At 28.1% G+C, this 14,830-nt stretch overlaps 1 protein-coding gene across 4 annotated transcripts in view; it reads left to right on the forward strand.

Moving 5' to 3' along the window:
* LOC141524203 (ras-related and estrogen-regulated growth inhibitor) overlaps window positions 1-14,335 on the forward strand; it is a 27,607-nt gene extending 13,272 nt beyond the window's left edge. For all 4 annotated transcript variants that reach the window (XM_074237930.1, XM_074237927.1, XM_074237928.1 and 1 more), the window contains exons 4-6: window positions 1,411-1,487; window positions 10,807-10,988; window positions 13,366-14,335. In XM_074237930.1, the coding sequence (XP_074094031.1) occupies window positions 1,411-1,487; window positions 10,807-10,988; window positions 13,366-13,624 (518 nt within the window). In that variant the 3' untranslated portion in view covers window positions 13,625-14,335. The remainder of the gene's footprint in view (window positions 1-1,410; window positions 1,488-10,806; window positions 10,989-13,365) is intronic.
* The last annotated feature ends 495 nt before the right edge of the window (window positions 14,336-14,830 follow it).

Below are 14,830 nucleotides of genomic sequence, written 5' to 3' on the forward strand. Positions count from 1 at the left end.
TGAAATATATGTAACTTAAAATTTATATATTTATTATATTGATATGTGAATAGACATACAAAGATGTTGTCAGGGAAAGTCGTCATTGTCGTCATTGTTGGTCTCTCAATTGGGGATAATGATAGAGCGGTATTTGGTATATAATAATATAATAATGATAAATGTGTTATTTTGAATAGTCCATTTATTATTTTTAATATATATTTCTATTCAGTTGTTACTGTTAAAATTGTCGTCGTTTTATAATCTAATAATGTTTAATGTAATGTGCAATCTAAAATGTTCAATATTATAATAAACTACTAAGTGTAATCGAGAGTTTCTCACATACTTTCACACTTTTAACGGTCATTATGTTCTGTGATATACATCTGTACAATGTAATATCTAAATCTAAAGACAAACTATCTATATACTTATATATGTATCCCAATTACTGACTCTCTACGGCAATTCAATTTTCTATGCTCAATTTTCGTTATTATTTTCTATTAAATTTTTATCAATAGCCCGTCATTATAGATCATACATAATATCTATTTCCATCTTTTTAATATCTCAAATAAAAATTTTATCAATATATTTTTGCTGATAATTTATTATGGGTGTATTATAAAATTTTATTGTTAAATTACGGGTATTAAATGACCGTCGACCGTAATGAGTTTTTGTTATTTTTTAATTAAAGGTTTGTAATGTATCATTAAATTCAGCGGATACTTATGGGGATTGTAGTTAAATTTCGTCTGTTAATTGTTTACGAGAAAGGGGAAGGAAGGAAAGTAGGAAGGAAGGAAGGATATATAAATAGTGATTAATTGGCCGATGGACATTAATGTTGATAAAAAATGTGTCAAATGTTATCAGATAAATATTGTAAGGAGGAAAAATATGACGAGAATAAAAATTGAGGAGGTGGAGGTGAAAAAGAGGGAGAAAATTTAACGACGACCTAAATTTAGGAATGAATTGAGGCGATGGACGTCTACCACCATGCTTGTCCTCCTTAAAATTCAATTTCAGTCAGAGAGAATGAAGATGAGACGAAAAATAAGAAGAGTAATATAGCATAATAATAAAGAGTTGAGATAAAATAAAAATATAATATAAGAGCCATCATTCTCAGCTTTATTGTTTCCATCACAAAATTAAAACCGTTATCAGATTATTTTCGTTAAATCAACAGGATGTCTTTGACGTCATAATATCCTAAAGAACTGTATTATACATTATAAAACCCATATTTATATATTATCTTCTTTAAGCTCATCCCTTTTTTTATTATTTTTATTATTTATTTATTGCCCGTCTGATTTATTTTTTATTACACCTTGTTAAATCCCAATAAATTATTGTTTTTTATTATTATTACTTTTTTATCATTAAAAAAATTTATATTTTTTGTTTCAGATTTTCTTTATAGACACAGTGTAACGATAGACAATGTCATGACTGAAGTTGAAATTCTTGACACATCGAGGTGCGAGGTGAGTTATTTAATTTTTTTTTTTTTTTTTTTTTTTTTTTTAATTTTTTTTTCTAAAAATAAAATTATTATTTAAACCTCGACCTCCTCGCGAATACATCACTCCGGACAGTTTTCTTTGTAACTAAGTCAGTAAATAATTCACAGATTTTTCTATAAAAGTAAAAATGTTAAGAAAAGGATACAAGGAAAGATTTGTCATAAAAACATAATGGAATAAAAGAATTAGCGAAAAACGTAAGCATATAACAAGGAACTTTTTAGTGGTTGAGTGGGCTTACGAATGAATTACGTCGCATTGCCAAGGGTCGAGACTTGGTCATAGACATATATACATATAGTCATATATATGGCATGTCGAAGTAATGAGCCGACACGTGCCACCTACGTTTAACTTACCTTGGCTATTATTCTTACGGAGTCACAACTAATATTACATACTCAATACTCAACTTAATATATGTTATATATTATATGTGTATATATGTGACTCAAGCATTACTCTTGTGAGTTTACTTGCCCATATATATATATAAAGAACAAAGACGAGGCTGGCAATTTTATATTAGCGACATCAAAATCCTCACTTTCATCACCACTACACGGTACTACTAATTACTGTAATTACTGCAATAACTGCCTCAGAGTAATCTCTGAATAATTCCATTACAGCTGTAATAATAAAAAATAATAAAATAAATAAACAATTGGCTGAAAGATAATTATCTTGGGGGAACAAGAAGAAGCACGTGCTTCGTAGCTGATATCGCGGTAACGCGGTAACTTTAAGATAGCGGCTTGGTTGCATCCGAATACTTGCCTTTACCTTAACATTACCTACATGTACTTGAGGGATTCATGTTTGCTTGGACAACACACGGACACGCGGTAACTGTTAAAATGGTAAGCGCGGAATATGTGTAGAGTTAAAAGCATCGGAAAGACTCAGTTGAGGAGACAGGGGGAGGTATTATGTGAACATGTATATAGTTAAAAAGATACAAAAGACAAGAAAGGATAAAAGGATAAAAGATTGTTCTGTTGTCCGTCTGATCCGCCTCATCCACCTCTGCATCATTGGTATATGTTAGTTCCTTCGTACGTGCCATCAACACCTTTTTATTGCTCAGTTGGGTTGTAAACGAATTTTTACCGTCTTTTAAATGTTTAATTTTTATTATATCTCACTTTTGATGTTAAGGATAATTGTAGTTGGGTTTATTTTATTTGTGGGATGTACGGCTCTTAATTGCATCGAGATAAGGGATCACCACTGGTGTCAGGAGGTCAAGAGTCGTAACAATTAAAAATTATTATTTAATGATAATAACATTATCATTATGATTATCTATATTATTGCGAGAATAAGGGTAAAATGGGTTTTTATGGATAAATTTGGTATCGTTAGAAAAGTCTTGACTTGAATTTGTGCCTTTTCAAGGTTTCATATGCAAGTTTGCTAGTTATTATTATTAAATATTTTAAAACAAAAATATTTCAAGTTCGATAAAAATAAAATTTAAATAAAAGACATTTTAGAGAAGATTAATATTAAAAGGTGAGAGGGTAGAAGAGTGAAATTATGTGTCAGAGGCGTGGCAATGTTCGATATTCGATATATATATATATATATATATATATATATATATATATATATATATATATATTATTTCTATGTAAATGATGACCGAGAATAAAACTACCGTTTTAACCTGTCAATCAAAGTAAGCATGAAACGGATTCTACCATTGCATATCAGTAATATCACGTGGCTTTCTTCCCGGTGTTGGTAGTCAAAGATGGACTACAGGGTGTGCCCAAATATAGCGTATACATCGTATGCCAACCCCATCAATGGTATCAACATTCGTTCGTAAATGACAGCGACATGACGTTCATTTTTATTATTGTTTTGTTGTCTTTTATATAAAAGTATTACAAAATATTATTTGTATATATTTGATCCAGTATCATAAACATGAGTCATATTTAAATTCCACTCATAAAAATTTGGGCTCATAAAATAAAATAAAATTAAATAATTCAAAAAGTAATTAATTATCTGAAAAATGGTGCGTCAAAAGTGTTTATATATTTATTTTTCAGCAAAGAATGTGAGTTAATATAAAAATATGAATTAATTTATAAAATATAAAGTATTCAGAAACAAACCAGAGACAGTTAATTAAAGACAAAAATTTTTGAAATTTTTTTTTTCGTCTCAAAGTTAATTTAAGCATCAGCATTCGAAGTTTACATATATATTTATATTCATTTATACATATTATACAGATATATTTAGGAGTCCTCTCTCTCAGACTCGACTGGTGTGTGAGAGACAGGTGCAAACATTTGGAGCGCGACGAGACGCCAGGAATAAAAATACAAATAAACTTGAGAGGGAGAGACAGAGAGAGAGAGAGAAAAGTTGACTAAAAAATGAATCGAAAAGTACAAGCGGAAGGAGACACAAGTCTCACGACGACGTGAGAAGACGGTCCATATGTATACCTAACCATCCAAAGAAGTCAAGAAATAAAGAGTAAAGGGCGAAATAAGAAATAAGAAATGAGAAGTGGTAGAAAACCTGTTTGCTGAAGACAACTCGCCAATCGGCTACGAGGAAAGTTCGCGGGCTACCGAATCTACAGGAGCTCACGAGTTATATATAAATATATATATAATATATAACATATAACATTGGTCTCGTGCGAGATCACACATTCATATATTATATATATATATATATATATATATATATATATATATATATATATATATATATATGTATATTATGTATGAAGATATAAGGTATAGCAGGTAAACACGAGACTCCTCAACAAGTTATCTTCCACCAAAGTTATTTTTGTGCATTGGCTATTCTGGACATGCGGGGATGTAACGTAAAAATTACAAATTTATAAAAAACTCATCAATGAATCAAATTTTTGGCGTAAAAATCTTGTAGGGGATGCAAAAATAATTTAATTGGTATAAAATGATTATTAGAAAAAAATTTTCAATTTTTTTTTAGCGGGGAAATTAAAAATTTATCGAGAGTTTTAAAATCTTATCTCTCCTTAGTCTTTTCTGGTGTTATCACACAGCAATGTAATTTTGAAAATTTTGTAATTTTTAAAATAAATTTTCTGGCGCTTAAAACTAGCCGAAAAGGACAATAATGTTTTTAATCGTTTTTTGGTTCTATAAATTTGTTCGGTCGCATTTGTCCATTAAATTATTTATAATTAATCCTGTTTTAGCACAATTATTTTTAAAATTTATTTAAAAAGTACCTACAGTGAAATTATAAAAAGAAAAAAATTACTAAGCCATTTTTTATATTGATAATTCGTAAATCTTGGCAGTCGCAGGTGACTGCAGGTTGCTAGTATGATAATATTAATAAAAAATACAATTGACGAGAGTTTTTATGTCCATTCTTAAGAATAACTCCTGCAGAGCATGCTTCTGCTCTTGTATTTAATTTATTTCTTTTCTTAAAATTTATTTACATTCTCGTCCATCCCCGCAATAATCATTTCACTTACATTCCGTGCTTTATTACTGTCCGCATTATCAATTCGCGTTAAGCAATGACCATCAACCACATATACATCCGCACATTAATTGCATTTGAACACGAAATAATATTTTTGTCGAGCAATTAAATTGGACTATTAAAATAAAAAATATTAAAAAATACAGATGGAATGTTTGAGGATAAATGACATATAGTTAATTCATGGAGCATTTTGTCCCCGACTTGGCGTCGGCACTTTTCAAACACGACTTTGTACACACGTACGTACAAATCGTTAAAGAATCGTTACGCGGAGATAATATGAGAAGGCGAGTAAGGTATATTGTCATTTGTATAGTAGTCACATGTGTCCTCGTATGTTCGTGTGTATGTTTGTTTGTATAGAGTGGAGCAGAAGCAAAAGCTTCCTGACTATATAGCAGCAGTACACAGGCCGTTTATTTATTGGATCTGTTGGATGTAACGGTGCATACCTTACGCGTATTCCTCTTCAGATTAACCATCTTTCCATTGTTTACATATTTAATCTTTTGGTTTACCAATACCAAATGTATAATGAGTTTAATTTGCTAATAGATGTTATCGCGTTTTTATACTTTAAATGTTAAACTCATACATCATTTATTTTTTATTTTAATATTTATTACATTTATAATCTTTAACATTTTATAAATATTTATTCACCGTGTATGAATAATTGCTAATCTTTTATTTTAAATGTTACAAAAATTACTATTGATGTTTCTAAATTTTTATTATTTTGTTATTATAAAATAATAAACTTTGACCTGGTAATTAAATTAAATAGTCCAATTACTAATTTGAACTTTGAATTGTGTGCTGGATAGAAAAAATATTGTAAGGTAGTTAATATGTCATACTTACTGGGAATAATAATTTAATTTATATAATGTGTTATTAGAGAAAAAAAAAGAAAATAAAGAAAGATAATTAATGTTGGCCTATTCTAACCACGTATTGGAAACAGTTTCTAAACGTGCTTTCCGGCTAATGTGTCTGTTCTTAAAACATTAATTATAAATATTATTTAAATGAAGGTAAAAAAGGGAATTTAATATAAATATATTGGAAAAAAATTTTTTTGCAATATTTTTTTTCGGAAAATTTTAAATTAATTTTTTTCTAAAAATTTTTCCACTGTTGCATTACATCTTAAATCGATATTACAAAAAAGTCTATGGATCTAATCGTGCTGTTTGATAATCCGTACGTGCGGACATTAAAAACATTAGAGTATAGGCCATCGAATCTAATCGAACTACTTTAGCAACAATCGATCCTCGTGATCGTCTACGCCCCGGTGCTTCTATTACATACAATAAATAATACTTTTATATTTATTGAAAAAAAAAAATAATTCCGCGAGAGAAAAGTAATAGTAAATACTATTTTTTCCCCGTTGTTGTATTCTAATTCCATTATAAGCAAATCGATTAGTGTATTTACATTTCCGTATTATTTATCATAATAAATAAAATTATAAAAACTTTCTTTGAAGATTAAAAATAATATTTTTTTTTACACTTTAGACTCCTCCGAGATGAGAGAAAAAATTGTAAACGTTTTAAAAATATATACAACAATTAATAAGAAAGATTGTAATCTTGACCCGGGAGTAATTAGGGGCATTGAAGCGCAATAAAAAGGCGAGTAAGAGCGAAAAGGCCAACTCTGGACTCTGACGCTGGTATGAAAAATAAAAAGAATAAAAAATAAAATAAAGAAAGGAACTAAATAAAGTCGAAAAAATAAATATTAAACGAGCAAGTACACGGTAGTAGGTCAAAGATATTGCCAGAACGTAATTCAATAACTGTACCTACGAATGTATTCATACTGACGCAAATTATTCACCTATATCATTAAGTAAAAAAAGTCCTAAAATTGAATTATTATTTATAACATTTTTATTGCTCGTAAACATAGACGCAAAACCACATGAAAAGAAGAGAAGGGGGTAAATTATAGATTTTAGAGTAAAAATAGGTCCCTTGTAGAAAACACTGCAAGTATTACACTTGACACTGTAATAATTAAGACTAGATCTTGTAGTAATGTAATTACAATTGAAAATACCTCATTTTACAACTTTGACGGTCTAATTAGCAATTGATCTAACTCCTTATTTTTTAAAGGGTGATTTTTTAACATTTTGATGTAGTAATAGTCCGATTATAAATTATTTAAATGATCCTAACCAAAATATTATACCTCTATTAAATATTACATGGTTTTTTTAAGTGAAAATAAATTTCGAACTAATTGTAAACAATAAAAAATTTTTCGTCAAAAAATTGTGTGTTAAAAATATTTAACACTCAGTATTTAAAACTCTAATAAATCCTAGTTATAAATTTAATTTTTCACTGTTGATAAAATATTAGTTGAAAAATAAATTTTGAACTTAAAATATTTTTTCTTCTAAAACAATTTTTGATATATTTATATATATAAATATTTAGATTACTGAAACATTAAATAAATAGTTTGTACGTCCCTAAACTCTCTCAATTGCTCATAAATATTTATTAATCGATCAATATCAATGCAATTGGACTGTGAATGTAAGTACATATATATGTAGACTGATATATTGTGTAAGCAAATATGTAATATACAAAAGTAAGCAAGCTCATCCATCGTTTCTTGTCATCATCATTTAAATTTCATTTTATTTGTATTTATGTTTATATAAATTATGTTATGAAAGATGTTGATTTTTTTCTTCCTTTAAAATTACCGAAATTATTACTTAGTTAAAAATAAAATGCAATTAAAGACTCTCTCATTGATTATATTCTAATAAATTTATTATATGATGATGGAATTAGACCAATGAATGAATAACCGGTTAAGTAATCATTAATCATAATCACAAATTGATTATTTTCATTTTATCTAATTATATTTTAATTATGTAACTCTATTAGTTTTTTAATAATACGGAAATTACAATAAAATTATTCGAAATAAAAAATCAAAATTGAATCATAACTATGTAATGCTAATTGCAAAAATGTCATTGACAATAAATCATTACATAATTACATCATGGAATTTATAAATAATACATTATTTTATTTATTTTTTTTTTTTTTTCTTAAAATCCCAATACATAACAATAAAATTTATTATTAATATTTAAACATGGAAAGAGCAATGACGTAATACTAAGAGAGAATCGAATTAAGCTAATAAAGTAAAATTCTATATTGATTTCGCAATAATAAATAATAAAAATGTTAAATGTAAAATGGATTAGTAAATAAATAGATAATAAGGATGTAAAGTTAATTTACAATTCAAATAAAGCGTAACTATAATAATAAATAAATAAAAATATATATATATATATATATATATATATATATATATATATATATATATATATATATATATATAAAGGCTGTTGTGATGAATTACAGTAGATAGATATCTTGACATAATTCTCGGCTAATTATAACATTAATTGAAATTACAAACATAAACCTACACTTAGTATTTAATTTTAAATTCTTGATTCTTAATCGGGATCAAGATTGGGATCTCAATCTCGATCTCGATATTATTATTTAACTGTTACAATAGATATCTAGGCTACTCATATTACTACCTTACTATCTTTACTAACGCGTATTTATATCCAGATAGTTAATAATAATAATAATAATAATAAACGGAAAGAAGAATTGAGGAAGAGAATTTGTTATCTAACATCAGCCAGTTATATTAAACTAGAGTCCATCTCACATACTTATTATATAGTTGTAGTTGTAGTTATCACTCTTAAAAATATTTAGAGTTTGTCTTTTTAAGTAGAGTGATCTCTTATCTAGCTAGAGTTATCCTTAATATTAAATATTCAAGAGGGATATAATTTAATAATATTATAATATAATAACAGAGTATTTAGCGTTATAGTGGGGCATTTACCGATGGGTAAGTTGGTGAAGTTAGTGAAGACGGGTTATGCAACTGTTCTGCTGAGTAACGAGTAGTAAATATGTATTAACGATTATATAGAGGGCAAACGAGCTCGTAATACCGCGGGATGATTCAAGTCATTCTTACGATATACTATATAATATAACTTTACTACGTTTATATACTGTCCGGTTGCTCTTTACTACTGTACTTAACTATTTCTCTGTTTCTCTTTACGTGGAGGAGGAGGAAGCGCTCCGCTATCTGAGCGGTAACGAGGGCGTTCACGAGGAGTCTTTACGCAGCGGGATGTCCGCAACCATTTACCGGGTTCCTACTGTTCCGATTTTTCTCAGACTGAAAAACATTTAAAACATTTTTTGCACTCATTACTTCCTATCCGTTTTCTTGTTTTCATACATTTTATATTACTCGGTTGCGCTTACGGTAGTACTGCATTTTATCTTTTTTTCAATTAATCAACTTGTTATTTTTAGATACTTATTGACTCAGGTTTATTATTACTTTATTTATTTTTTTAATTACAATGAACTCCTTGAAGTTTCCTACAAAAAAAAAAAATTAAATACTTGATACAAGAAAATTAAAATTATAATTATGTTGTGAATTATATTATTATTTTTTCTGTGTAAAGAATAAAAAATACATGAAGGAGTAAATGTTTGTAATTGTAAAAGTGCAGTACATGTCAACCCGTTAATCGGACATTGTCCATCTGAATCTAAATCTAGTGAATACTGCATCAACTCTACAATATCTATGCAATACAAATCTGTAGACAATATAAAGTATATTTATATCGTAATAGCTTGACTAAAGATTTGAACATATTGTTATGCAGTGTAGTCCCCAGTCTACACTATTGAGAATCGATTTGCGTGGGTGAATTTCCACTGATGGAAGTCTCCGTCTCTTTCTTCGTCTTCGAACGCCCACCAATCTATCCGCGAAACAGAATAATAGAATTTTAAAAATCTCTGGAATAAAATAAAGTATGCTAATAAATAATCTGAAAGATGACAATAAATATAAATAATTAGCGGTTTTTTTTTATTCAAGTTTTATGTTTAAAAAAAAAAAATAAGTCGACTTTTAATGCTAAAAATTGAAACTAAAAACTTGAAATGAATTCCGGTGGTAGTTTTGTTTAAAAATAAACTCCAAAAGGAATAACAAGTTTAAAGTTAAATGTTAAATGTTAAATGCTTAATGTCCATGGAGCATGTACGACTCATCCTCATTCTTTCTTACCATTTATCGCTGTGTTACACGCGATCTTTAATTCGAGTTGCATTTGGGATTGGAGATTGGGGGGTTCCTACCGGTGAATAACGATCGCCGCGGGCCGGGAGGTAACATTAGCTATCTTACCCTACACTCTATACCAAACTTGCGTCAATACAAAATACAAAATACAAAATACAAAAATAAAAAATTCAAGTGAACAAGAATTTCTCGTATAAAAAAAAAACCGATTACTCAAACATAAAAAAAAAAAAATATTTAAAATTTAAATTAATTTACCTTTTATTTTGTTTCTTTAATGCATTGTCCGAGTATGAAGGTAAAAAAAAATAAAAGAGAGAACGGCTCGTGCAATTCGTGACGCCCACGAATGACCCGTCGAATAATGTATTGTTGGTAATTTGGAGCTGTGAATACACATACGTTCGTGTGGAACAAGAATGATTATAAAAGGATATAAAAGGAACACATAAAGGATTTTCATTACTCATTACTCTTTATTTTTATTTTTATTGTTTTTGTTTTTATAGAGGCTAAAAATATGCGGTATGATTTTTTGTTTCAGGAAAACGGATGTCTGTACTCGCACATAAGATGGGGAGAAGCTTTTGTCATTGTTTACAGCGTTACGTGCAAGCGCAGCTTTCAAGAAGCCAGGGGCTTGCTCAAACAGCTCGCTGATCTCAGACTTCCTTCTTATTTTACTGCGCTTTTACTTGGAAATAAACGTGATCTCGATCATGCTCGGTAACTATTTTTTATACAGTTTATTTAATTACATTTAAATTATTATAACAATTATTGTTATAAAAATTAATTTTATTCAAGAGAAAAAAAATTGATTTTTAAGAATTTTAGTGTCTTGGTTAAAGTTTAAAAATTCTTAAATTAAATAAAATTTACTCAAATCAAAAATAATAAATAAATAATTTTTAGGAATTTTTTTAATAATAAAAATTTCATTTTTAGAAATTAAAAAAAATTATAGATGCAATTTCTTTTAAATAATTTTTTATAAATAATTTATTTGTAAAATTAAGTCCAAAAATCGTGAATTAATTCGAAAAAAAAAAATCTTTAACCAAAAAATTTTATTTTTATTATTTTTAAAAATTTCATTCCAAAAATGGCGAACCCCATTTATAAATAATTACCAAAATTTTTTAAACTAACAATTTTTGATTAAAAAATTTTTCCTGAAACAAATTAATTTTTTTATCAATATAAAAATAATAATTAGAACTCTTTTTATATTAATATTTATTATCAATATAATAAATGACACAATAAGAGTTAATAAAAGTGAAAGGAGGATCTTTAATTTAAATTCAAATAATATTTCTGGCTGTATACAGTAGCACAAACCTTTTAATTATTATTTACTTTCCGCCTCTAGTTATTACAATTGTTATTACAGTAATCAATTGATTGGCTATCGGCCGAATAAAGAACTAAAATAATATAAATGAAGAAAACCCAAGTAACAAGATCTTTAGTTTCAGTTTCAATTTCAGTTTCGTGTTTATTTCCTGAACGATTTCGAAAACCAGGAGTTATATTGCACGCGACATCTTTTAAAACTATTTTATAAATAATGCCCACCCTCGATTAATAAAATAACAGAGTAAATAATACGGGACAAGGAGAAGAACAGTTGGTTGTTTTATTTAAAACAAAAAGTTTAGCAAATTTATAAAAAACATTAGACCGCACGATCAACAGATATCCAATCGAATGACACACCCTGTACCTGCACAACCGTGTATGTTCATGTTTAAAACCGGCAGTGGTCGATACTCGAGTAATTTCACCTAGAAACCATTCACGCGATCATATTTATTTTTATTACAATTTATTTAAACTTATCATAATGTTACTTTGCATCCACTATAATATTATATTTAATCCAACTCTCTTATATTATTTGAGGGCACTTGACACAAGAAATCTGACGCCGAGTCATCGGGTTTAACACACCATTTAATTATTTTAATATTATCTTACACCTGTCAAAAATAATTAAATTACATTTAATTATTAAATTAATTTTTTCTTCAAATTTTCTTCAAAAAAAAAAAAATAGCCAAAAGTTTCTCGATGTAAATACATATAAAGACTTGTATTGCCATCACTACTAGCAGAATAAAATCAAAATATATCGAAACACAAAATGTTATTTATGAGTGCAATTAAATTCGCCGGAACAACTAACAACGCAGTGGATATTATTCGAAGACTTTGAAATTGCGTAGGAGGCCCCACATGTTATTTTCTTTTTGCCTCTTATTATATATCTACACTCATACCGGATCCACGAATTCTGGGTTCTAATATTCCGTTAATCTTTTTTCCTTTTATTATCATTAATAAAGTTGAAAAATTCTTGAATCAAACAAAATTTATTTAAACCAAAAAAAATTTCTTAAATTAAGAATTTTTCTACTAAAATCAAGAAAATGAAATTTTTTTTCTGTGCATGAATTTTAGATCATTCTTAAAGAGCCGTTAAAAAAAAAGCAAATTAATATTTTTACGATCGATTTTTTTGATAATATTTCAAGAATGCAGGAAAAAAAAAATAAAAAAGATTTTTAATTTAGAGTAATGTCGCAATGTCTGGAACAACGGAAAAGTTGAAAAAAACAATTTTTTCACAAAATAGCGACTGCCTGAAAAAAAAAAAAATTAATTTTTGTACCACTTTTTTTGAGTTTTCCAAATTTTTTAAAAATAGTGAAAATTGAAATTTGGAGATGAGGATAGTTCCAGACTTAGAGAAGTCTGTAAAGAAGACTCCAGCCAAGTTTCAAGTGATTTGGTTTAGTAGAACTTGAGAAATCGTGGGTTGAGTTTTAAAAAAATTGGAAAGAAATATTGTTGAACGAAAAATGTAATTTTTAAAAATTTGATCACTCTGAATCAAATTGATAAATTGTTTAGGAATTTTTTTTATTTAATTCAAAATCATCAAACTGATAAATTTGATAATATTATATTTTTGGCCAAAGAATTTTTCTCTTAAATTCAGGTGATTTTTTAATGAGTGAAGATAGTAAAGATTAGAGTAAATTATTGAAAATAAAAATGAAAAGATGTTAATTTTCGGAAAATCTTTGTTTTACAGAGAAGTATGCGTGGATGAAGGCCAGCAGTTGTCATTAACACACGGCTGTCAATTTTACGAGGTCAGCGCGGCAGAAAGCGCAGCAGGAGCAGCATTAGCCTTTCAAGGACTCCTCAGGGAAGCTAGATCAGTCCAACTCCTCCGCGCATTACCGATAAGACGTAAATTGGGTGTGCACTCAGTCTCACGGGTCTTGGGGACGATATTCGGAAAAAACACCACCAAGGACAGAAAAAAGAGACCCTCTCTCAGCATATGACGCCTCTTGTGCCTCCTCCTCCTCGGAGAAGATGAAGAACCTCTCGAGCCCGAGCTTACTACCGACGTTATCGTTCTCACCAGCACCGGCTATGTTAATCGCTGATGTATTGTCAATAGCTCCATCCTACGAGGCTCTGTAAGGTTGTAAAAAAATTATTCTGGTACTTGGACTCGGTAGCAGAGTAATCGGAGGTCACATTTTTTTATTTTTTTTCTATTGGTGTTTTGAGTCAAGCCAAGACTACTGGGACCTGAATTTTAATTGCAACTTATTGTAATTTTTCATCGGAAATTTTTTTATTAAAATAAATATTTAAAAGCTATTTATTTTTTAAAAAATTTTAACTGTATAATTATTGTGATTATCATCAAGCGTCGAGACAATCCCGGGGTGGTTGATAAAAAAAAAAATCAAATTTGTGAGTTGTACTTTTTTCAATTAAAAAGTTATTTCTTTCTTGCCTTGTATATATTGTATGCCGACTGGACATTTATACCCTTACAATATATATTTTATTTATCGTCATTTATATAATATAATATATCAGATCAGTCGGAATTATTATCACCGGTTAATGGAATAAAAGCTCACCGACTCAGTGACCTCGGTGTCTATTATTAAGTGTCAAAGTGTCTTTTTGTTGTCTGAGTAATCGTGTGTAGGTAGATACGGTGAAAATAAACTGATAAACTTTTTTTTTTTTTTTTTTAATAATACATAGAAAGAAAAATTTCTTGACTGGAGAATAAAATTCTTGGCTCAAGAAAATTTTCGGGTGAAGCAAGAGAGAAATTTTCTCAAGGCAAGAAAATTTACTTCTACCAAAAAAAAAATTTTTTGGAGCAAGATACGTATTTCTTAAAGCAAGAAAATTAATTTGTTGGAAAAAGTGAAATTTCTTGTGTCAAAAAAAATTTTTTTTTCGCTCAAGAAAATAATTAGGAAGAAAAATATTTTTTTCTTTTTCAAGTGAACCTTTTTTTCTGTGTATATATTATAATAAAACACGATTGGAATATTTGCGTGAAAGAAAGAATGAAAAATTACTAAGAGAGAAAGAGACTTTTATGTAAACTTGATTGTATTTTCTATTAATTATTAATTATTATTATTATTATTATTATTATTATTATTATTATTATTATTATTATTTTAACTATTATTATTAACATCAAAATTATAATTATAATTATTTAAATTGTA

Source organism: Cotesia typhae, unplaced genomic scaffold, assembly GCF_013202065.1.
Source record: "Cotesia typhae breed Kobodo isofemale line unplaced genomic scaffold, CoteBio_Ctyphae contig_22, whole genome shotgun sequence".
NCBI lineage: Eukaryota > Metazoa > Arthropoda > Insecta > Hymenoptera > Braconidae > Cotesia > Cotesia typhae.